Source organism: Struthio camelus, chromosome 14 (genome assembly GCF_040807025.1).
Source record: "Struthio camelus isolate bStrCam1 chromosome 14, bStrCam1.hap1, whole genome shotgun sequence".
Classification (NCBI taxonomy): Eukaryota; Metazoa; Chordata; class Aves; order Struthioniformes; family Struthionidae; genus Struthio; species Struthio camelus.
The window spans coordinates 16,710,678-16,734,972 of NC_090955.1; the positions used below are offsets into that span (position 1 = coordinate 16,710,678).

Sequence of the window (24,295 nt, forward strand, 5' to 3'; positions counted from 1 at the left end):
TACTGTCTCATACTGAAATGAAAAGTAATTACATTTTTGCATTTGCCTGAGATCTACTTTTCTGAGTTACAAAAGTTTCACAATAGACCAAGTGTGACAAATTTTGCTAACTTTTTTCATAGATATTTTTGAAGAATTTTACAGTAGTTTGTCTCTGTCTGTAGGGGGGAAAGTCTAGCATATATTGGGTAGCAGAGATGGAACTGGTAGTATGGTTGGTCACAAACTTGTTCAAGTTCCTGAAATGTGCCACTCACTCTAATTCAAGGAATCTACTTTGAGATGTGAAATTGGGGAAGGAAGTGCTACACACGCAGGATTCCTCAAGCCATGGTAAGGACAGATTTTTCTATGGTTTCAAGGACAGATAATTGTATGTTATTCTGTTGAATAGCTTCACTGATTTTAAGACAACGCTTCATCTATAACACCTGATAGAATACACTGTGAAATTTGAAAAAAAAAAAAAAAAATAGAAGATCAAACCAGTCATTAATTTGGATATTGGAAACCTGGGCTTGATCTTAGGATCAATGACACGTAGCCATGAGAGACCACAGAGCTAAGATTCCCAAAGAAAATGAGTGAAATAACGGAGCTATATCAGTATAAATACAGACTTTGCCCTGTAGGTTCCATTAGTCTTACAAATGTGCATATGTAAATTAATATGTTAAATAAATGTAAGATAGTATACTGAATATAATGGACAATCATCATTTGTGAATTACCTTATATTTTGGAATAGTTTTTAAAAGTTCTTTAACTGGGACATCCGTGCCGACTACTCCCAGAAGAATCCCTTTCGATCTCTGAAAAGAACAACAAAACATGCGCTCAGAACCACTGCTGAAATAATAATCAACGGTCTCACTGTGAATTTCACCTTGTAGCTACTCTACAGAAATGAATAAATAATGGACAAACTATTAAAAAGGTGTGGGAAACACAGGTTGGTAGAGCTCATCTGGTCAAATAGTCACTTAACCTATAATGTTGCTTCTTTCTCCTTAATCTGCAATTCAAATCGAAAAGGCATGCAAACTTTCCAGAGTTATGGAGTCCCTCAATAGAAATTTTCTACATGCAACATAGTTTTCAAAGGAAAAATTACTGATCAAAATGTGTTAGCCTCCTGTTTCCCAATTTCCCCTGCCGTTTGATACACAAGACAAAAAGATAAAGCATAAAGGGAAAAGTACATGTAATTTTCTTTAATAATCTGTTAAATTATTAAAGGTAAATAGATATATACATAATATACACATATGAGTAATTTAATTCTGGGTCTACGAAATAGAAACATGGCAGTGTGGGGAAGAAAATGGATATAGATCATTTGCTGTAAGAAAGGTAATATAGAAGAAAGAAAACACTAAGGCCTAGCATCATTTGGAATTTTTCTCTTAGACATAGGATTTTCTTATTTTATAAGTTAGATGGTAGAGTACAGTTATTCAGGCTTATTTGTCATCCACATTTTTATGCTAACAAAGGGATACTATGCAAACAAAAAAAGAAAAAAGGAGGAAAAGTTTTAGGGTAGCCTAAAACCTTATTAGGCCCCTCAAAGTGACTTCACTGCAGTCACCCCATTATCGTATGACAAAAATAGTCTGAGTACTTACAGTCTCATTTTGCTTACTAAATACTGGCATGGCAACAGTTGTCATCAACACCAGTCCCTGATCATCAGCAAGCTACATTTGAAAAAGAAATATTATCTCTAAGAACTAAGGCACAATTACAGATGTGATTACATTTTCCAGTTACATTTTCTTCTTTTTAAATAAGATAAAGCAATTTACCTAAATGATGCTTATGTATTTAGAACTACAGTCAGTCCAACCCAGTCCAGCCCAGTCCCATCTCAACTATACCAGCTCTGCCCGCCCCAGCATCAGCATTTGCAGGAAAGATGCCTCATCTTCATTTCTTTTGCAGTCTCCCATGAGAGATACCAAGGAGCTGAAATGTGGGTTGTGGAAGCAGCATGTGCAGTAGCGAAGCGGCTGGAGCTCCGTTCTACATCTTTCCCAGTGTCAGCTCTGCCAAGATTGCCTCAGACTGTTTTCTCCCAGCAAGGAACAAAGAGGTCATGAGTACATGAACTTTGTTTCTGGTCCAGATTGAGATCTCATCAGCTAATGCTGCAGCAGAAAGGATGACAGCCAGTTAAGATCCCAGGAGCATCTTTGCTCCATCCGGTTTCAGTTTGCTGAACTAGGTGGTGGCATGAAGCATTAGCTGATTCTGCACATCAGTTTTTAACAAATTTCTTCAATTTAGGGAGAAAATAGATCTCCTGACCTTGGTTCCATTCAAGAGGAACATGTAGACTGCTTTATCATTGACCACAGGAGAGTGACATTGCTCAGACAATCGTCTCTTCACACCCTCTGGCCAGACTACGTCTTTGCCACGAGGCTAATGCTAGCAGGGTAGGCCAGCTGTGGTGCCCAAGCAAAGACAAGCACTGCCCTGTGTGCCAGTGGAAGATAAGTCAAGTTGGAAGTTGAGAGTTACTGTTAAATGCTTTTTTCCCCTATAATTTTGGGAGACATTTAAAGTTGAAGAGGCTTATCCAACTGTTAAAAGCATGAAGTATCCAGCTATAATCACAACTACAGATTTCTAAGCATGATTTAGGTCTTCTAAGTGACATCTGTATTTAGGCCAAAGGAGAGAGCAAGAAGCTGATCTTCCTGAGGAATTTTCTAGGCGAGTTTCATGCCCAATTGCAACTGTGATACTCTCTTACAAATCCTCCATTGGTATCACATTTTTTATACTCAGGGACTATTTCTAATACATTTTTGGAGAATCACTGGAATTTTCACTTTTTGCTACCAATGCTTTTGTTATTAATTAAGCAACAATTATCACCTGCCCAAATTCTCAGAACACAGGAGTCGTATATTATGACCAGAACATATTATGAAGCATAATTCGCATTAACAAATCAAGTAAAATCTAGAACATTACATGTCTGAACATTACATGTAATGTCTTCTGACATGTAATGTCTTCTGAACGGGAGAAACAGCTCCCATTCTGTTTCAGGGGGGTTTCAGTTTCCCAAACAAGCATATTTTATGAATCATGGCCTCATCCCAGGGTGAGGAGGAACATTTGCAAAAATGAGATAGGAAGACAAATGGGTTTTAACATCAAGAAAGTTTACACCTGATAAGGAATCAATAAAGACATGAGGTGGAAGCAGCTCACGATCACGTTTTCTTTTTTGTTTTCTGTTTTAAATAGAACAGATGTTTCCAACCCTGATATGAACCTTCATCTATTAAGCAATAATGAGTTTAAAAAACAAAACAAAAACAAAACCACTCGGTATCTAGGGCTTGTAGTTAAAGTCAACTGTGGCTGAACTAGCTTAAGATCTTGTTCTCCTTGGCCAGAGCAGTACAGTCAAGCACGCTGACACAATTTGTATGGAGGGAAGCCTTCTATGGTACAACAGTCAGTAGTCCCAAATACATGTACATTAGTACGTGAAAAAGCATTTTGCTGATTATGGGTGACAACTTCGAGCATTCAGAGATTTTATATGATTGCCCAGGGTTGTTCACTTCTGACGTTACGCATTTGTCAGGTATCAGTATGATATTGTTTTATATGCAGTGCCACCTTAACAGATGACTGGAAAAAATTTATTGGATAGGTTGCCAGCCAAGTGACTGTCAGTAAAATCTTAGGGTGTTTTAAATATTTTTAAACAGGGGAGTTGCTAGGAAACTCTGAGAGAATAGAACATCAACTCTCAAAATTAACTATGGAGGCATGCAGAGAATGATTACCCTGTAAACTATGATATCTACAAGTACCACCAAGGGTTGGCTGCTGTATTCATTTTTATAAGAGTGTGAGCTTACAGTTCAACCTGTTGTTTGTCTAGTAGATGAACAGATTGTTGGCCACTTCTGTAAGTGCAGTCAGCAAATAACTGGCTGATAGATGACTCATATTTAGGATGTTTCACTGAGTTACCCACCCAAGCTGCAGTTTTACTTGCATCATAAAAATTGTTAAGACTGTGAGGAATTATTTTTTAGGGGAGGAGGAGAGCTTACTTCCCTGGGCAATGACATTTTAGAATGAATACTTTGAAATAGTAGAATGGCAGCCACTGGGTATTTCCATTGAACCAATGAACACCAGAGTCTGTGAATAAACTGCAAAGGAAGCCATGAGCTTGCAATTTTGCATTGTTGCTTGTTAAGTCTGACAATTTCCACATTTAACCGAACTCTGTGATAGCTCAAGTGTTTGAAAAAACTTAGTGGATTCTGACGGAAAAAAAAAAACCAGAAATATGCTGTCTAATCACTGATAAAACTTCAGCTTATGTTTGTTGTATTTAGAACGAGTACACATCACTGATCTCTAGGGAACTGGCTGAATTAGAAGTTAATGTTTAAGGAAAAATGTTAAATATCACAAACTCAGAATAACATAATCAATATATACTCATGAAGCCTCTGAACGGCTGTACTTATTTTTAATGTTCAGAGTATTGTGCAATCAGTAATAGACACTTTGGTTACTCAAATTTTGATTCCCCCCTCCAAAACTATTGACAATCCTTATTATTCCCAAACTCATCAGCTGGACATTACATAGTCATAGGCTCAGAAAAGATCTATGTAAGCATCTAAAAAAGAAAATACTGCAATTAAACATTTCTTATGGGAAAGCCCTTGAAATGTGAACAACTTTTTTTTTTCCTCCACAATCACAAAATGCATGCTTCTAAAAAGGTAATAACTCAGTTAATATGTGAGAACTAGGGTTTTTTTGGTGCTGTTGACAAAGAAATAGAATGATACTCATACTAATATAATGCAATAATGTCACCAGATGGGTGGTTACTACTTGCATACAGTGGAGCATCCTTGGGAACGACAGAAACCTGAAGCTGCATGAATTTAGTCTCATCCTCTGAGAAGGCTGTGCCTCATCCAATTTTGTGATTCCAGTCTCTTAGGAGTAACTAATACTAATAGCTATTGGTCATTTTTATGAAAAATGTGCTTTATGTAGCATAATAATTCCCCATATACTGTGTGATAATTCAACATTGTTTAAAGACACATGCTAAACTTGCTTGGTTCATCTTTACTAACCTCCACATGTTCAGGCAGAGGTTCGGGGGAAGCAGAGTTAGCTTTGACAAAAATGTATTCTCACAATATCTTTTGTTATGTACTTGGTTTCTGTTGAGACAAAATGTTGTTAGCTGACCAATTTTGTCCTCCTCTGCTAGGAGCTGGGCATCTAATTTCATTAAGCCTCTGAAAATTCTGGACAGCTAATAACTGTTGTTGCCGTTTTTAAGCAATAATGGCAAGATATAAAAACAAAGCTATCACTGAGTAACAGTTTAACAGTTTTAAGCCAGTGATGGCACCTATGCACTAATTAGCTTAGAATTTTGCTCCACTTATACGTATCTGTGTAGGCACGCTTGTCAAGCACGTCTATGTAACTTCCAAATAATGCATTTGCAGGTTTCAGGACTGCATGTGAACTCCATTTTTTTCAACTTCTTGGTTTTGGATTACTGGAAACAGGAGGAAACTGACACAAATAAAAGATGGGAATTCCAGAGCAATGCTTCAGGCACTGTCCTATGCTTCAGTTAGCAAAGGACTCATTTTTAGCCAAATGAAAATGGAATGACAAAACTGAACGATCCAAAAAGACTGAACAGAAAAATAAAAATGGAAAAACAAACAATAAACTACTCAAGGCTTTTTAAAAAGGTATTATAGGTATCAGAGTCATTTTCTTAGTGAAGGGTAATTTTCTTAAAGAAGACAAATAGAAGCAGGCCTGTATTTTATAGATAGATAGATAGATAGATACACAAAAGTATAGTATACTGTATTACTTATATATATATTTACAGAATATATTTATTTATATTTACCTATACTTACTTATATTAAATTTAGACATGCATTTATAAAAGGACTATCTAACTCTCTTTGATGTCTGATATCAGCAAGTCTCTACATTTGCAGAATAAGGCATCTTCATGCTACACAATACAGAATCCTGAATATACGCATTTCCTGCTTAACACAATGCTTAGCTAAACAAAATAAGGAATGTTTCTTACAATTATTTTGTTTTTTAATCTATTCCTTCATTCTGCATTTACTTTGGAGTGCATTAACTGTAGGAAATTTTTGCAGAACAGAGTATCTGTTCCTGATATAAGACGATATAGCCATTTAATTGATTTTATTTTGAAGATGGACAGTGTGCATGCATCAACAGAATCCCTAACATTAAAAGCAATGACAAAGAAACAATTGCTTGTTAAATAAGCTTATTGCATTCAAATGCAGTGCCTAGCTATATTTTAATAAAAAAAACAGGATATCGTCAAGTCAGATTCATCTCCATCCAACTCTGGCTCACAGAAACTATCAAATAACCACAACAATGCCAAAATTTCTTCATAGACTAATCTCTCTCTCAATAATATCCCTTTGAATTGCAATCGATCTGGACCTACGGTGTTCCCACTTGATTTTTCACCATCCAACAACATGGGCTTTGCCTTGCACCAAATTTTATTAAATTACCCACAGGTTCAAATGCAGAAAAATTCCAGAGACTGCTATCTCCAGAGGATAGAGAAGAAAATTGGAGTTAATGTTCTGAATCAAAACTGACAGAAGGTTAGCAGATATGATGGGCCAACCAGAGGCATTGGAGCGAGCATTTGAGGAAGACCGTGCAACTATGCTGATGTAGGAAACTTTGGTCTGTGGCCTGGAAGGAAATAGGACTCAAGGGAGTCGGAAGAGGAAGTAGGTCGCAGAGAAGGTCTGCTGGTATCGCCCATCCAGCTGTACAGCTCGTGCAAAGGGAACTGAAAGGTCGGGGGGAGCACGCTGCTGCATTCGGGGGGCTGAAAGCAGGGTGAAACTGTGGGGCATGGGAATGGTGCTAACCCTTTGACAAGGCACCAATGTTGAAAGCGGTTGCCACAACACTGCTGCTGCAACTTTATGCCACAGGAGACAGCAATTCCTTAGGGACATACTGAGTCTGAGGGTTTCACGTGGAGGCTTTTGGTGTTCTTCACCACCTTGTATAAACCCTGTCCCCTTAACAGCCCACCCCTTCTTCCCTGCTGCGCTCGGCATAGCCTTGCTTCACTATAACTCCTTCTCACCCTGTGACCACCGTGCCTTCACGAGCTGAGCGGAGTCTGAGGGGCAGGCTGGAAGCACCGCAGGATTGCATTTTGACTCTTAAACTGTGTTTCTTACAGACTACAAGAATAAGAAATAGCTATTCTTTTGTTTTAAATTCAAATTATTACCTGGGACAGTATAGGAACCCGTGCGAGTGTATGCATTTAGAGGGACATTTTTGTATTTAGCCACACAGAAATGAAACATCAAAAAATTTCTTATTTTAATAAGTTTACTTAGTCAAAGTTGGCAGATCACTGGCTGAAAAATATTATTAAAAATTAGCTTGCTTGTTGTGTGATAAATCTAGAAATTAAATTTAAGATTGCAATTAATATGTAAGTGAAAATTTTAATGCAGTCTTCTTAAAGAGTCATTCCACTTTACTTATATTATAAAGGTGAAAGAAAACAGCCTCTCCTGACCAGGAAACAAGCCAGAAAGAAGCAAAGGAATGGTAAATCAGAGTCCAAATGCAAGTGTTTACGGCATGATTTTTTTGTACTTCATTAGATTCAATTTAACATCTATAATTTTATAAAAATGCTAAAATTACTAGCCATGCACTTCCAGTGAAATAGCAGCTTTGCAAATTTTCTATTTTCTATTCCCAGTGACAGTTAATTCAACACTTCAAAGTATAAGAAGGTAAATGATGCGAGGAATGATAAATGATGCTCCCAAATGGCTGAAAGATGATAGCATTAAGATAAAAGGAGGGCAAAGCACTACTTACAGAAGTTAAAGGATAACACAGAAAGAAAGAAAGAAAGCTGTCAGGAACTTTTGGGTAACAAACATTATCAAAACATTTCTATATGGAAGAAATATGATTCTGTTCATGAGAGAATCATTAAATAAAAAACTATGTTCCTAAACACAACTATCTGCCTCTGATTTGTATGTCTAACTTGATTCTACCTCCTCATACAAGCTAAGTAAAACAAAACATCACAGCAGGAATAGGACAACAGATCTTGAATCCTGCTGTGTTTGTTCAAGAAAGCAGGTAAAGTTGTACTAGTAAGAAACAAAATACCCTTTTGGGCTATTAAAGAGTAATAGCTTTTGCTCATCTATGAATATATATAAACTGCTTTTCAGAAGTTTCTGAAAGATAAGTGTCATTTTGGAAGCCAAACTGGAAAAGTTGGAAATTTTACAGATTTGAGTTATTATGAGTTTATTTTGTCAATTCTTTGGGATGGTTACCTAAAAATGTACAGAAAATTGGCATAGATAACATAAAAATCACATGAATTTCTTCAGTTTTTCCAGACAGTGGCTCTTTCTTTTAGATACATTAGCTTCCTGAACATATTTTCTCCTGAAAGCTACATAACCATATTAAAACAGCATCTTTATCACATGCAACTAAGTTTGATTTTTTGGTTTTGAGGTATTTTCTATTTTAAGTATAGGGAATACTACAAAAATCTTTTCAAGAGAAATGCAACAGACATCAAACAAACTCCTCACACTTCATTTCACCTGCATTCCTATTTTGAATTTGCAATAATTTGATTTATAGCAGATAGCATAACACTTTAGAGAGGTCTTAATGGGTATTTAACTGCCCAGACAGACTAAAATGTAAGGGTCTTCAGAATGGATAGTGAATGACCATGGCTGAACTGAGAAGACTGTACCAAAAATGCTTTGTATAAAAAACATCACATTTCATCAAGATGACCAAGTATTTATAATGGACATAAAATAGTAAAGGTAAATGTGGGATGCCACATTTTTCTTTCAGATCATTCAGAGATTAAAGTGAATATGTTTAGAGAGACATGACTTTGAAATGTTTAGAGAGAAAACATTTGCAAGATGACACACGGACTCCAACAAAAATGCAGTACAAGTTCAGACACCATATGGCAAAACATGTACACAGGCGACTAAATCATTCATAAAGGCATATATCAGCTCTATGTTGCTTTCCTTCACTTTGCAGATAGCAAGAGATCCGCTGGTTTGGAGGTGTTTGCCATGTTCTGGTTTGCTGGAAGAATGTCTGGATATTAAGCATTTTCTTGTGTATCATGTAATGGAGAAAAAACCCTGAGCAGTCACTGAGAAAGCCCTATTTATGTCTGAAATTTCACATTGTGACTCATGTTAACCAACAAGCAGATTTTCATTGCTTGATCTAGAGCTATGGCAAACTGTTGGCCAGTCTAACACTGAACAGCACGCCCTTATAGCTGGAGGCTGACCTTAAATCCATGCACTCAACTGAACTGTCAGGCTTGTACTCGCGTCACAGTAAACTCAGATGGGGTATCAGAAGACGACAGATATGAAACATCTGCTTAGGATTACTTGGTAGAAGAGCAGGAAGGAGATTGGGGAGGTAGCTTTAAATATAAGTTTTGAGCCAAAAACTTAGCTTTTATTAGCACACTGCCACAAACTGAGGATCTGCAACAGAATCCAGGAAAAAAGCACAGAGATTCAAATCAGGTGGATCTGGGGGTGAGGTAGAAAAGAACTCCTAGAGGTAAGTCTTTGATAATCACATGTAAGGTAGCCTCATAAAGATCAGTGCATCAGTGAACAAGAAAAGCCTGTTGGTTAGGAATAACAAACAGTATATCCTGCACCAAAGTCTGCAATCTTTATAAAGCAATCAGGCTATGCTTATAAAAAGGCTTATTCTTACTTGAGTTATTAAAAGCCCTCATGGACTACTTTTATCTGTCCTCTTTCCCCCTCCCATTCATCCCTCCCAGCCCTCACAACCTTCTCTACCTGAAGGTAGTACCTAGTTTAGTAGACATATGCATACGCACAAAATATGTGGCTTTAGATCTGCATTAGTTTGCTCAATACACTGAAAACTGGCTTTTGTGGCCTCCCATGTAAACTGCGTGCTTTTTCGCTAATCTAGAACTAGTAATTTATCCCAGACCTTTATTTAATAGCTCAGCATTATAGACATCAGAATGTATGATACAACATCACATGGCACAATCTGCTAAACAGTCTGATGGGTTAAACATTTCTGCACCAGCATATTGTAACCTCACCCTGTCTCCTCTGCAAACTGTTAAAGAAGCATTTGGCATAAACTCTTAGACAAGTGAGTTAGCATGAAAAAGCTGAGGCTAGCCAGTCTAGCCAGCTTTTTATTCCTTTCACATATCCAGGAAGCTATAAGAAAAGAGTTCTTTAAGCCATCTATTTCCAGGAAAAGAACATTTTTGTCTTACCATAACATCACATTTGGTACACTCCGCAACTATCAGAACGCAAGAACAAAACTATAGACCGTAGTCTAGTGTCATAGGATAGCATGTTACCTGCAGATTAGAAACAGGATTTTCCAAGCTCCATGAGCAAGGAAACCTCAAATATACAGCATCGTAAAAACAAAAGCTCCCATGCTCAGGTTTCTTGCTTTTTAAATCGAAGAGTGCATGGGATACATTAATTAATTATTTTAAAGTTTTGAGGTCTGTGGATGCCCTCACCATTCCACAAAAGCTATTTATTGGAGAGCACTTAACCTATAACTTTCATTAAAAACTGGACTTCCATCATTATCCAAGACTGTTATTAACAGTGATATGTAATTGCTATGCACAACTTTCCATATTAAAGGTTCTTTACATAGCACAATAGGAACAAATCAGAGGAGTGGGTATTGCTGTTTCCCAGTATATTTTTCATTCTGATATTTTGCACCGCAAACCACAAAACAGCATCTAGATTTTCTGTTTTCTGGAAGATTTAATTATATTTGTGAAACACACAAGAATGATGCAACAAGCATCATGCAGTTCTTGGAGTCCGCCACAACCATTGTGATATCATGGCGTGCAACGGTGACTCTGGTAACATACCATATCAATGCAGAAGCTGCTTAAAGACAAAAGCATGTTATGTGAAACTGTAGGCAATCTGCTAGAGAAGTCAAATGTTGGATGCATTCAAAGGTGTTTTGATAGATGCAGTGGGGATCAGTGAAAGGGCAGCAGCCACACCGTGGGTTCCACAGTCTCTACAGCAAAGACAAAAGGATCCACTGATATTTCGCACGGCCTGACGGGGAGGATTGCTTTTTTCTTATTACTATTTTCAAATAGTTGATAAAACGGCTTTCCTGCTCTTTTCAAGTCGTAGGCCAATATATGTCCATTATGTTCAAAAAGCTGATATGTCTGACTAGCAGCTCTTAGGAAGTACCGCAGCGGGCCGCAGGGCGCTGCCTTGATGTCAGCTTTGTTTCTTTCGCTGCTCCACTCCAGAGCTCTGATACAGTGAACTGTTTCACTGATCACTACTGCACCATACTCACAACACCATGGACACATGAAGGATTGGTGACTACTGTGAATGAAATTTGATTAAAATATTTTACCTTTTGAGCCTGAGGGAGCTGGAAAACAACAAAACAGAACAAGCAATCATTATACAGCTACTTTAGCTGTTGACTTAATAAATTAATAAATATAATATTAAAAAGCATAAAAGGAGGAAACTACATTGCCAATTGATTCAACTTAGTGAAGGCTTATATTAAGTTAGTTTAGTTTGACAGCTTCTCTGCTAGGTATCACAAAAGCACCATGCAATTTGTTAACTACCACAATGCTAAGAGAGGGTCTGTTTTCTCATCAGATATGGTATCACACTTGAACTGTGAAGTAGTTCCATCTTCCTGTACACAAATATAATTCAATATAAAGATAGTTTCAGTTTTAAAATAAGCTATTTTTGGTTTGTAAACATCTAAACCTGCACTTCTTCAGAATGGAACGCATATTGAGAGAGGCTTGTCATTTTTAAACTGAAGGTTGTAATCTCTATGACACAAGAAAGTAAAAACAAATGGTAAGTATGAGGAAGTTGGCGTGTTTATGCAAACATTTTATCATATATATGTAATATACAAGAATGTATGCATAAAAGGCATGTCTGTACTGTAAACACATAAGTATGATGACATGTGCATATATGCACATACAAGGTGTGTGTTTATGCATATATGCACATTTGTAGCACATCGATGTTCTCAGACAAGATCATCCGTGCCTGGCTGTATGCACAGAATTTACTGTGAGCGATAACTCACATAAAAAGGCTTCGGGAGCAGGAAGTAGACTCTGCTACATTCCAAACACTTTATTTTTCAGAGCTGAAAAAATGGGTTCTGTTTTCACTTTAGGAAAAAGAAAACTCATTGTCAGTAGTGAAAAGGAACTCAGAATAAGTAAACTATTAAAAGGAACAATAAAATGTTCCCTTTTTCTAATTCTGTCTCCTCTTACTTTCAAACTCTTAAAGAAATTCACCATTCATAGCAATTTATCCATGTGCTAAATCCACCTTTCTGAGAAAAATTCTTTTTCCAATTTCTTTTTCCAGTCTTTACTGGAACAAGCAGGTAAGCCAGCACCAAATGCAAAGAGACCTTCAAAATCTCGAGCGAGTAAACAGACCTTCTGCCTTTGCTCAGAAAATAAAACAGCTTCTACATAGTATTCTGCTACAAGTTAATGTCTACATTAGCTACATACCATGAAATGGGTCACACATGATCCCTAATTCACAAATCCTGAAAGCAACCAGTCACCATCTTTCTCTGTTTTCACAATATAAAATAAAATAAAATTAGGTGAAGGGTGAACTGGTGCAGGTAAAAAACTGCCATCCTAAAATCTGATTGCTTGAATAGCAAAATATGAGAGATCATTGCATTAAAACATGACCTATGTATGCTTCCTTAAAAGCCTGTTGTTTAAATAATAGATAATATAGCATGATAACAGAATGTATATAGAAATCACAAATGCTTAATAAATTGTAAAAACTAGAGCTAAATCTTGCATAAAGGATCACAGCATTAGTTAGAGAAGTTTCAAGGTTTTCTGAACATTTATCTACTTACTAGTCCTTGACTCAGCTAACTACTTCAACTTACAATATGAATTTTTGAATTTCCTATGTAGCACTGAAATTGGTTTTCTAACTCTGCTTTATTTAAAAAAAAAAAGTAACTGGTATTATTTGTGCAGCAACTCTGAGCATTCATTCTTTGGTATCTCAGATAAAGACAGATGCCATAAAGAATGATGTCCACACTTCCTCCTTTGGTATAAAGACTAACGAACTCCACAATTTGACCAAGCCACTACCCATAGCCAACTCATCTATTTTCATAACAAGCTAATTTGCATGTAACATCCTCCAAAACATTGCTTAAAGTACTGTCAAGGCACCCAAGGCAACATATGCAACGTAGGTACACAAGTATCATTACAGAAATGCTTACTTCCAGATAACATTCAAACTAAGTTAGAAAACATAGTCAATATGCAGTGGAGAAGGGTTCAAGTGAAAAAAAAAATACACACAAAGGCTGAACAAAAAACCCCCACAAATTCATACATACACACAACGCTCTGTTGGGACTTCACATATGAACCTTACATAAATATCAGCAGTGTTTGACAGTTTTACTAATTGTTTTCAAAACTTGAATTTAATCCAATTTGAGCACATCCCTTCAGCCATGATTTGATGAACTTTTGCTGTGTGAAGGAATTATGTTCAGCTGGAAGGCAAGTGAGAGTATTCTACTGATATTTCCAGGTATTAAACTAGCCTTATTTTTCCTTTACTGAGATTATTTTCAAGATCACATTAATAAGAGCTTGCAAATTGGGTTCAAGTTATTTGTTGTTCAATTCAGTTTGTCAATCATATATTATAGCCTTTTATAAAATCAAGAATATTTTCTTCTTCTGAAATATTAGTAGCCAAAGCCTTGATTAAGAATAATAAGGTCAGCAGATAAGATCTAATTCCATTAACCTTTTTGCTGAGCTGGTACTCTTGTCACTTTTCACCTAGAGCGTCCAAATTCAAGCTCACAGTCTTCTTCTCAAAAAAATCTGTCTTTGTTACAGCCAGATAAATCTTCATTCTGCTGCTGGTTTGAGACTTGGCTGTTATGAGATCCTATATGTCAGCTATTCTGTATAGTAATTGCTACAAATTCCTTTGAAATAAATTGTGGAGGTTTGCCTGACGTTACTCCTTCTGGGAGGCCATAGGAAACAAATAATTTTCCTAACAATAACAGTAATAGTCCTCTGGTCTGACCCTTTATTGCAGAGTCTAAAAACTGCCTGTCTCTGTGTAAAACCCAGCGGGTACTTCTGGTTCCTGTGGTTTGCTTTATAGACTGCCAAGAGGCAGCTTTTCAGTAAACTATGTGATCTTTTCCCAACCCTCAAAAAAATACCACAGAACTTGCTATTCTGCTTGCACCTATGGTAAACGGCTGCATCTGGGTATCTTTTTTCAGCTTTAACGACAGCAAAGTACCTGCTGTTTCTATTTGTTTTCCCTGTTAGTAGTTCCTCCTCCCTCTGGTGATTGCATCTGAAAGAAGGTATGTGATAAGGCACGTGTGTGTTTTATTTGCTCCTAAGCTCACTGTCCGGGTAATATGTGTTTTGTTAAAACGACCGTGGCTGGGGTGCCAGGAGGCCACCTGCCCATTTTGGGGTGCTCTGGGCTGGGTTGGGGGAGCCTCGCAGGGAAGGGCAGAGCCCACCTTTCGCCACCCAACGGCGCCTGGCAAAGAAGCTGTCGCAGCACCGGGGGTGGCAGGGACAGGGTCTGCAGACCCTGCAGGCTCCAGGGCAACCCGGAGAGGATTTCCTCGTGGGAAAAAGCAGACTGTCGGAGAGATCCTGACGAACTGTGAAAATTTCACTGTGACCCAGGATAATTGATAAAGAGTAAAATTAGAGCACAGGGCCTTGCAAGGACATAGTGAAGAAAAAAGAGGAGAATTTGTTTTCAAACCCTTTTCTTTTTATCTATCTGTCCCTGAAAACCTAAATCTTCTCCGGTAAAGAAATTTTCTCATTCTATTTTGTAGTCTAAAAAAAATCCTTTTAAGAGTGCAAGCTCTCTGATACTCTCAGTATGCCCGACTCCAGAAGACATGTTGAAAACTCCACCTCCAAATTCAGGCCAACTTCTGGTCTCGTCACACTATGCATCGCAGAACAAATAACTGTTGGAGTTTCTCAGTACTGCTATTGCACACTGTCATGCTTTACACATTTGCAAATAATCAAGCCCCTCAGGGAAACCTGTTTAGAATTATCAAAAAAGAAAAATTACAGGCACTACACTATGGTGGTAAAACAAACCAAGAAAGGCAAAGGGAGTTCAACATTAAGGGTGTTGTACTGTTTCTCGGATCAGGTTAACTGTGAGGCCAGCATGAGGAAAACAAACAGCATCAAGGTTAGATATATCTGAAATAACATGTTCAGAAGCAGGAGGCATATGTTAGAGGACCAATAGTTCTGCTGAATGCTTCTTCATGCCAGACCTCATAAAAGCCTGTCTCTTCTCACCATTGAGGGAAGACGTTCAAGAAAGACAGGGAGCAGAGTTAGCAGCAGCTTTGCTTTCCTCAAAATTCTGCAAACCTATTATAAAACTGTTAGCAGATCTTCAGAGAAATGTGGTAAGAAAGGAAAAATGGGCAGCAGGAACATGCATCCAAATGTACAGAGCAGGAAGTCCACGGAAAAGTGTTTCTAACTTTCTAAATCTTGCAATATATGAAAAAGAGACCAATGTCTCTGTTACAGCTAACAAACTTTGAGCTCTTCTGCCCAACAGCATGCCAGTTTGAGAAAGCACTTCTGAAGAAGGCACATATGGTGAAGCATCAAAAACAACTGCTAGCAGTGTTGAAGAAAACTCGAATAAGCTTCTTTGGGGAAATTTCTCGGTGTCCCAGATACCACAGCATGACTTTAGTATCTTTCTTTAAAACCCTGAAATAATGACCTTTTATTGATTAAAACACAAAATAAAGAGCAATCATTTAAGTGCACATGCACAATATGCATCTGTTGCAATAATGCTTTTGTCAAATTAATCTTCAAACTGACAAAGCACAATTTGTTATTTAAGCGCTCTGTCAACACTGATTTACAATCACAGTAAAAAAAAAAAATCCTTGATTCAAAATCAAGCACTTTGGCAGTCAAAAAAACCCAAAACTCCAAAAGATAAGACAGCACAGGTGAATAAGAAAAGGAAGAAAGCAAGTGGTTGTATAAACAAAACATCAAACACAGCCCACCAGGAATGGCAACCATTGCTGACACCTCGCCTCAGATGGCGGTTTCCTGTAATGCATTACAACAGTCAGACTCAAGTTTTACAGAGAAATTTGCAACTTGTTAATATAACAGAATCACGTTCCCCAAAATATTATCTCATATGGAATAGGGGATCCCTATGGTATTTAAAATCTCAAAACATTTCAGTCTTTAGATTGACTCTAAGAAGCATATTATCAATGTTTTAAAGCAGCATTTAAGAATACTGTAGTAGATTTTTTCTTGATTCAACTATTCACAATATTTGCAACACAATTTTATTTCTATGAAAAGTGAAACGTGAGTTAAGTGTTTACAGTTTAGTCATGTGTTAACTGACTTCAGCACTCAGGGTCTGTGTGGATAAAGTAATCCATTTCACGACATTTGTTTGAAAACCTAATTAATAGCTCGAATACATATTTCTGCTTTTACTTTATCAAAGGCTTCTCTGCAAAGTGAGATCATTTAACATGCTGGAAGTTTCAGCCAGACAGATTGCAGCAAATTCATCTGCTTACTCATATGGTCTATAGTATGATGGTTTCCATTCGTCCAATATGCTGCCAGTGAATCAGTTTGTTTGTAACTATCTACTTATGTTGCCAGAACCTGAGCCAGGCTATTCCTTACAACTTTTTTCAGGTAGAAAGTAGGTCTGCAACTTGTACATCACTATGGTCTTCTCTTTGGGTTACTACAAATCCTTCATCAACATGAGTAAGCAGTCAGAAAGTGAAAATGTCGCTAAATACCTTGGACAACAAAGCTGTCAGTCTCTCTGAAAAGGAGTTCAAAGATTTAGTGGGTAATCCATCAAGATCTACTGCTCTACCAAAGGTTACTATTTTTATTCCTTTGGTTCTAAATCCTATTTTGTCTGTGTTTTTCTTTTCTATTAAAAAAATCTAAAAGGAAGATATTTTTGACTGGTCAAGCCATATACAAATCAAAGAGTTTATTTCTGACATGAAATTTTTGTTCAGAATGCTACATGGTCAATAAAAGGTCAACAGTTAAGAATGTAATTACTTTAGTGGAGATAGATGTTGCTTGATCCTTGGAGAATGTTAATTTGCTTGATATCCTTCGTAATAGCCAGTATAAAACGTTATCAGATGAATTAATATTTTCTTACTAAAAGTGCTCTGTAAGTGCAATTGCATATTCTTGATCTATTCATCTTACTTACATCTTTTGCTTCATTTGTGTGACTTCTCCTTACAGCTTTATGACTACAATCATTACTCCATGCTTTCAACTCAGCTTGAAGTGTCTGATTTGCTAATTGCTTATTCTGCAGCTACAGCTTTGTTTCTTATCATTTTTTGACAGAGTCCACAGTAAGTGCAATAACATCACATGGCATCACTTCCTGGGAAAGTGCTAATCAGTGATATCTTTCAGATTGTTCAGAACCTTTTAATAAAAACACGTTCAGAGAACCCCTAGCTTTCATGTCTTTTAGTTGTAATACAAGAGAACCTTGATTTACAGTGACAATGAATTCCATCACATTAGCAACTATGAGACATTAAGAATAAATAATCTTATCACAAATACATCTCAGGTCTCCTACAGAACCAGATAGGCTTTCTTTTTAAGTGGTGGAGAAACTATTAATGATCAGACTATATTCTTATTGTGTAAAAGTGACAAATATTTTATTCTCTGATTAAAAGAAGGAGGGGTGCAGCAAGGACTCTCAATTACCTTGGCAATCCAGATTTATAGTAAATTTATACTAGAGTATGAATTGCTTGAGTATTCTTTGAGCAAGAAGAATCTTTTAAGGTCTGATACTTGACTGCATCTTCACTTGAGAATATTAATTTTCTAAGTGCATTTCAAACATATACCAACTTTAGCACCCTAAAACGGTTCCAATACGAATGTGATAGATAGCAATGACATTATCCTTACAATTTTCTTTCAAAGTTACAGTCTACTTTTCTTCAAACGTATCTCTGTTTCAACTACATCTTACTTATTTTCATTATTGCAAAGCTAATCATTCTCAAGGTCTATAAGTTGCTCACAATATAACTACTCAAAACATTTTTAATTCTGGTATATTTTCCAATAGAAGAGACAACACTCTTGTAACTCAATTCCTGAATAGTAAGTAAACTTACTTGGGCACTTCAAAATATTCAAATATCGTAACTGAATTCTAGCAGAAGAACAGTCAGGATTTAGACAAACACCAAGGCCAATGATTTTGCAAATGACTGCATACTCATTCCAAAACAAAAAAAACACACATTTCTAGTATAATTTACAGCCATCTCAACAATGTATTCAAAACATTATATAACTAAATTTAGTAAATTTTCAAGAAACCAGGAAGCCTAGAAGAAGTCTTAAAGAAAAATGTACTAGAATTATATAAGTTACTGCTCGGTTTGCTCGATCAGAACTCAACCTTACGTTTGTATGAAAAATATTAAAAACCCCATCTCCTGCAAGACCAAATTATACTCAGAATTTTCTCACTATACTGGCAAACTATGATTTCTATTATTAGAGACATAAAAATAATATAAATCACTATGAAATTAGTATTTAGTTTTTTATTTTTCTAAGGTTTACATTAAATTCTTACAATCTTTGTCAAAAAGTTATACCAACCACGGCAATGTATTTAGGTTAAAGTATTCATAAATAAAGTAACAATTCTGATTTTACATTCAGAGACCTCATTTCCATATGCCTATGCTCCTGTCAAGCATTTCAATAGGTGATCAGTCTCAGGCTAATATCTCTACTGACTTGATTGTTCCACAATCATATACAATACCGATCCGCTGGAGTTAGGTACGAATATGCTAGCAAATATTTAACAATTACAAATATAGTTTTGATGGTACAGGCATTCCTGCAAGTAGAGTTTATATGCTGAACCAAACTGAACGCACATGCATAGCTTATGCATCATTTATGATGGTTTAACTGCAATGTTCAGACTCACCCTGCACAACTCACATACTAACCCAGAATTTAGCATTGCATGTTTGTAACAGAACTTTTACTTTTGGGAAATACGCTTTCAGAAAAGATGTGAAATATTGTGGCAAACGTAGCACAGCAAGGAGGAAGAAATCATATATCACATATCAGTGAAGCTTTTCAGAAAAGAATGAGACAAAAAAAGAACAGATGACTTAATACATGCATGCGCCAGGTAATCTACAACACAGGTCACTTGTTTATGGTACCAGAAAATATAATTAAATGTGGCGTTTGGAAAATGATTTATCAACTGCAAAGCATGTTTTACATTGCTAGATAGGCTTTCACAGCTCTTTCCAAAAATGGCAAAAACTTGAGAGATCACAGAACGAACAACCAAATTGTCTCTCAGATTTTAGCAAAAAACATGGATTTGCTGCTTCAGAATTTACTTACTCAATTGCTATAAGATATAGCATTTAAATATCACAATTTTGGCTTTTTTTTTTTTTTTGATAGCCTATACATTTATTCTACTCTTCTTAGACTGATGTAAGCACTAGAGGCATCATGGAGAATTAGAAATAAAATTCAGCTTCCTATTGGGATATGTCCCTGATTTCAATGTAAATATTAAGAAGGTGACATTATCCTGCAGCTTACAAGGCTAACATCTGTAAGAAACATGTACTTGATACTTCAAGGAATTCAGTACCAAATCTTTTTCACATAATTGTTTTTACTGTGCTACCACGTATTTTGCAGTAACTACAGCATTTCAGTCGAGGATAGACTGCCCTGCACACAAAGTACTCCAGTCAGAGGAAATGTAAATGTTGTTAGGGAGAAAAGAATCATAAAATATAGATGAAAACTATAATTCAAGTTCTTTCTTTAAGAGTAATTCTATAAAGGTGACAGGAAGAGAAGTTAGCTCTTGTGACTATGCAAAAGAGAAAACCCAGGAGCTACAAAGGTATTACTGGCATTAGGAAATAGCAAGGTGCACTAAAAAAAGACATATTTATTCCAAACATTTTCGTCATAAAATGGCTCAATCCTTGGAAGATTTTACATATTTTCTAAAGTACCTAACTGTTTAATAATGTAAATGATTGATTAATGTTTAATGGCCTGTCTAGTAATCTTCTTTTTTTAAAAAGAAATATCACTGATCAAAAAAAAAGAAACATCTAAGTATTCTTAATTTTTCTCATGGTTAATTAAGTCACATGTATGCATCTGCTCACTGTCCTTTGTGTTGAGGTAAAAAGAAAAGAAATGCATACCGGCTGTAATATTCTTTTTCGCTATGAGGGTGACTGGTCAAAACTGGAACAGGTTGCCCAGAGAGGTTATGGGGTCTTCATCCTTGGAGATACTCAAAACCAAACTAGTTGCACATGATCCCGGGCAACCTGATCTAGGTGATGAGGTTGGACTGTATCTCCAGAGGCCCCTTCCAACCTACACCATTCAGTGACTGTTTTAATTGCATAAAATGACCGCTCTCTCCTTCTAATGAGTGCAAAATGTTTACAGAAAAGATTGTATTTAAATTACCCAGAGTGGTTACTTTAAATGCAAAGTTTGGTTAGAAATTTTAGTCATCAATAATTATCTTTTTAAGAAGGATGACGCTAGTTTTACAAATAAGCCACAAGGCTAAAGATGGAAGCAGCAGAACTGATTCATGAAATGAGATTAATTCCACACTCCACGAACAAAATTTTGGATTCATGCATATGCATTTAAAAAGAGTGAGTTCTCTTTTCATTAACTTGTTACTGCAGAATAGATGTTCATGATTAATGCTATTATATATGCATGCATATATATAAGCATTACTATATTTAGATTCCCCTACAGAAATTGTTGTCATAATTATTCTCTTACCTGTTTTATAGTAGGTATTTCCTTCCTAATCAAAAGCTGTGTAGACATTCATGTGTGGAAGTGGGATATTTTTCTTAGTAAAGCCAATTTGAAAGGAAACTATTTGATGGTTGTACAGATCAGGTAATACTCACTGTCACAAGAGACATAAAAATCTGGTATTTTTAGCCCATATAAAAATAATTGAAAATTAGCAACACAGTTTCTAAAAATGGAATCATCAATATTTAAGGCTAACAGCTAGAGTGCTACCAACAGCAGAATAATTAACAACAGTCTTTTCAAAATTTTAATAATTCAACTATCAAATAGCCTTCAATTTTATGTTTTGAAGGTGACCTTCTTCAAGTTATGGAGAGAATTAGTTCAATTGCACTTCAACTGTGGACAACGTGAAAAAGAGAATTGAAACATGCACTGTATATTTTAATTCTACCATAAAGAAGTGTCATGCTGTTTTGCAAGACTGTAAATAAGTTTTCTTTAAGATTCATTCTATTATGTTGTCCTATCAGGGAAATGCATAGATCCAACTTGCACAAAGTGAGATGATACTTATCTTCATGGCTGGAGTTTCTGATAAACCTTGTTATGTGTATTATGTGGGTCCTGTGAATTTCTCCAAGTTAGAGTTCAAGATGTTAGTGAGATTATAGATTTTTTTAATCAATGCTACTGGTCATTAGTCTGTCACTTTATATTACCAGCAGAGAAGTGACTACAGCAATACAGACACATTCTGAAGTATTACTCTAATTCCTGTTCATACTGAGAAAACCTATGGATATGCATAGATATTATGTTAAATTTTATTAAAGATCATATGTTACACTGCACATCAAGTTAAACTGAGAATTAATAAAAGGATTTTGTTTTTTCTGGTAATGGGATCAAAACTATTACAGAGAAAACCATTATGTGTCTTCTGCTGCCCCAGAATTATTTTATTCGTGCTGAATGTTATTTATTATATACTCTTAACTACTGTTTGCTTTCTCTTTCGTAGAAGCGGAATGGCTTTATGATGATTTTAACAGACAGTAAGAATTGCCTGGAATGAATCATTTAAACTTATATTATACCACGAGATTAGAGTTTAGTACACAGATGATAATATGAGCTTACTTACTGTAAAGTATCTCATTTAAGGAACATGTTGAAGATGGCGGAAAACGGTATGTAAATATTTTTCTCTTAATAATATAGTTACTTTAAAGTATTTACCATGCAACTTCCTTTACTGTGTTTGTTTCTAGCATTAGCTGATTTGGTAAAGCACCATAAATAGTTTAGAAAGCTCACATTCTGAATCACACAAATTTGTGCACAAAAGATGAAAAATTATTTGAATCCCTGGATACCAAAAACGTGCAAGTCAGTGAGTTAAGAACTGGATGTGGACCGTCAAATGATATTAGTCCTTTCTCTTTTTTGTAGGAATTTTTCAGCTCCAATTTATAGGCAAATTTATCTTGAACATTTAAATAATAGCCCTTCAAAAAGCTTTTAGACATACCCAGAGAATAACCATGGAAGTCTGAGCAGGGTAGAAAAGTGAACTGACGCAGAAACTGAGAAAGCTTTTGCTCGTTTCTCCGAAGTTGAGTAAAAAGATTCCGGCTATACTGTAGTTCACCATGCATTATTCAACCTTAAGAGCATTCAAGAGGCTTCACATTGTCTAACACAACAATCTAATGTCCATTTTGTCTACACATACAACAGAAAACTGAAAACAATATGAATGCTGTAACTATATTCTAGATAATGGACATTTTGCTTCAGGACTGCCTTTGCTCATAATTTCTTAAGGAAAAGCAAATTTCTGAAATTAAACATCATTCAATGTAATATGACATCCAACATATTCGTAAGAATTATACAACTGGTTTTCCTCTATGTAAAATAGCATCAAATTATATGGTTAAGCTCTTTCTCCTCATTTACTCTTTTCCTTTAGTATTTATTAGCTTTTGTACCATCACTAGGAGGACAGATAATGTCATTTTAATTACTACTAATGCTAATTATTTCTAAATGAGACATTCAAACAGACTGCTGGGAAGGTGAAAGATAATACTATGAGACTCCTTCCCAGATAAATCTTTTTGTAAGAGGAAAAAAATTTCCAATACAGTAAAATAAGAGTGCAAAAAAAAAAACAACCCCATTCTTGTATTAAAATAAAAAGTAAAGGCAAGGTCTTTTTATTAGAAAGATTTGTTCTAAACTACCAGGATGAATGGCAGGTGGAAGGGAGGAAAAAAACCACCTCCAGAAGGTAGGCACATATATACAAATTAATTCGTTCATTCACCCATTCATTAATTCACACGTACATATCTTTCTATATTTGGAAAAAGGTCAAATTCTCTGACAGTCCTTCTAGAAATAAAATATCATTTTTTAATCACAAAAACGCTTAGAAGCTAGACAAACATCCTCTTTCTTCCATGACAAAAATCCACTCTAACCTCAAAGCAAAACTGAACAAGGGCCTTATCTGATATCTATTAGAGCCAATGAGAATCCTTCTGAGTTCAGTGGGCTTTTGATCTCGCTCTAGATTAAATCTTATTTGCTCTATATATCAATGTAAGATCAACATCTAAAGATAAAAACTTTCTGAGGAGGGATGAAAGGGTATTTGACTTAATGAATCTGTAAAAGCAAGCCAGAGTCCCTTCTAAAACTTAGATTTACTAATTGTATTTGGGATTTTTAATATATTACTCCGATTGCTTTAACTGGGATTATACTTCTAAAACAGAGTGTTTTTCTGTAGGCTATTCTGTCCATCTGGCTACTGTCCCACATGCTCTAAAAGGAGAGTTGCTGTGACAAGAATTGGTACTGCTGAATTATCCCAAAACACACTTTTCTCCATCTTTTCTTACATAGCACTGTTTCTTCTGTGTCCAGGGAGCTGCTCTGCCAGAGGAAACAGTTGCTGTAGCATGACTCCGCTTCCATTCACTGATCCTCTCCCTTACTCTCACCATCACTGCAGGCATTTGAGGGGAACAGCACAGAAAGAGAAGCCCCTTCTCCCTCGCTGCAGTCACTCTTCAC

The 24,295-nt window shown here is 36.1% G+C and overlaps 1 protein-coding gene across 3 annotated transcripts in view; it reads right to left on the minus strand.

Moving 5' to 3' along the window:
- CACNA2D3 (calcium voltage-gated channel auxiliary subunit alpha2delta 3) overlaps positions 1–24,295 on the minus strand; it is a 476,420-nt gene that overhangs the window by 125,733 nt on the left and 326,392 nt on the right. For all 3 annotated transcript variants that reach the window (XR_696027.2, XM_068907198.1, XM_068907199.1), the window contains exons 14-16: positions 11,596–11,613; positions 1,629–1,700; positions 732–812 (exon numbers count right to left, since the gene is read on the minus strand). Coding sequence is in view for 2 of the 3 variants with exons in the window: in XM_068907198.1 (XP_068763299.1) it covers positions 732–812; positions 1,629–1,700; positions 11,596–11,613 (171 nt within the window). In the remaining variant the exon portion in view is untranslated. The remainder of the gene's footprint in view (positions 1–731; positions 813–1,628; positions 1,701–11,595; positions 11,614–24,295) is intronic.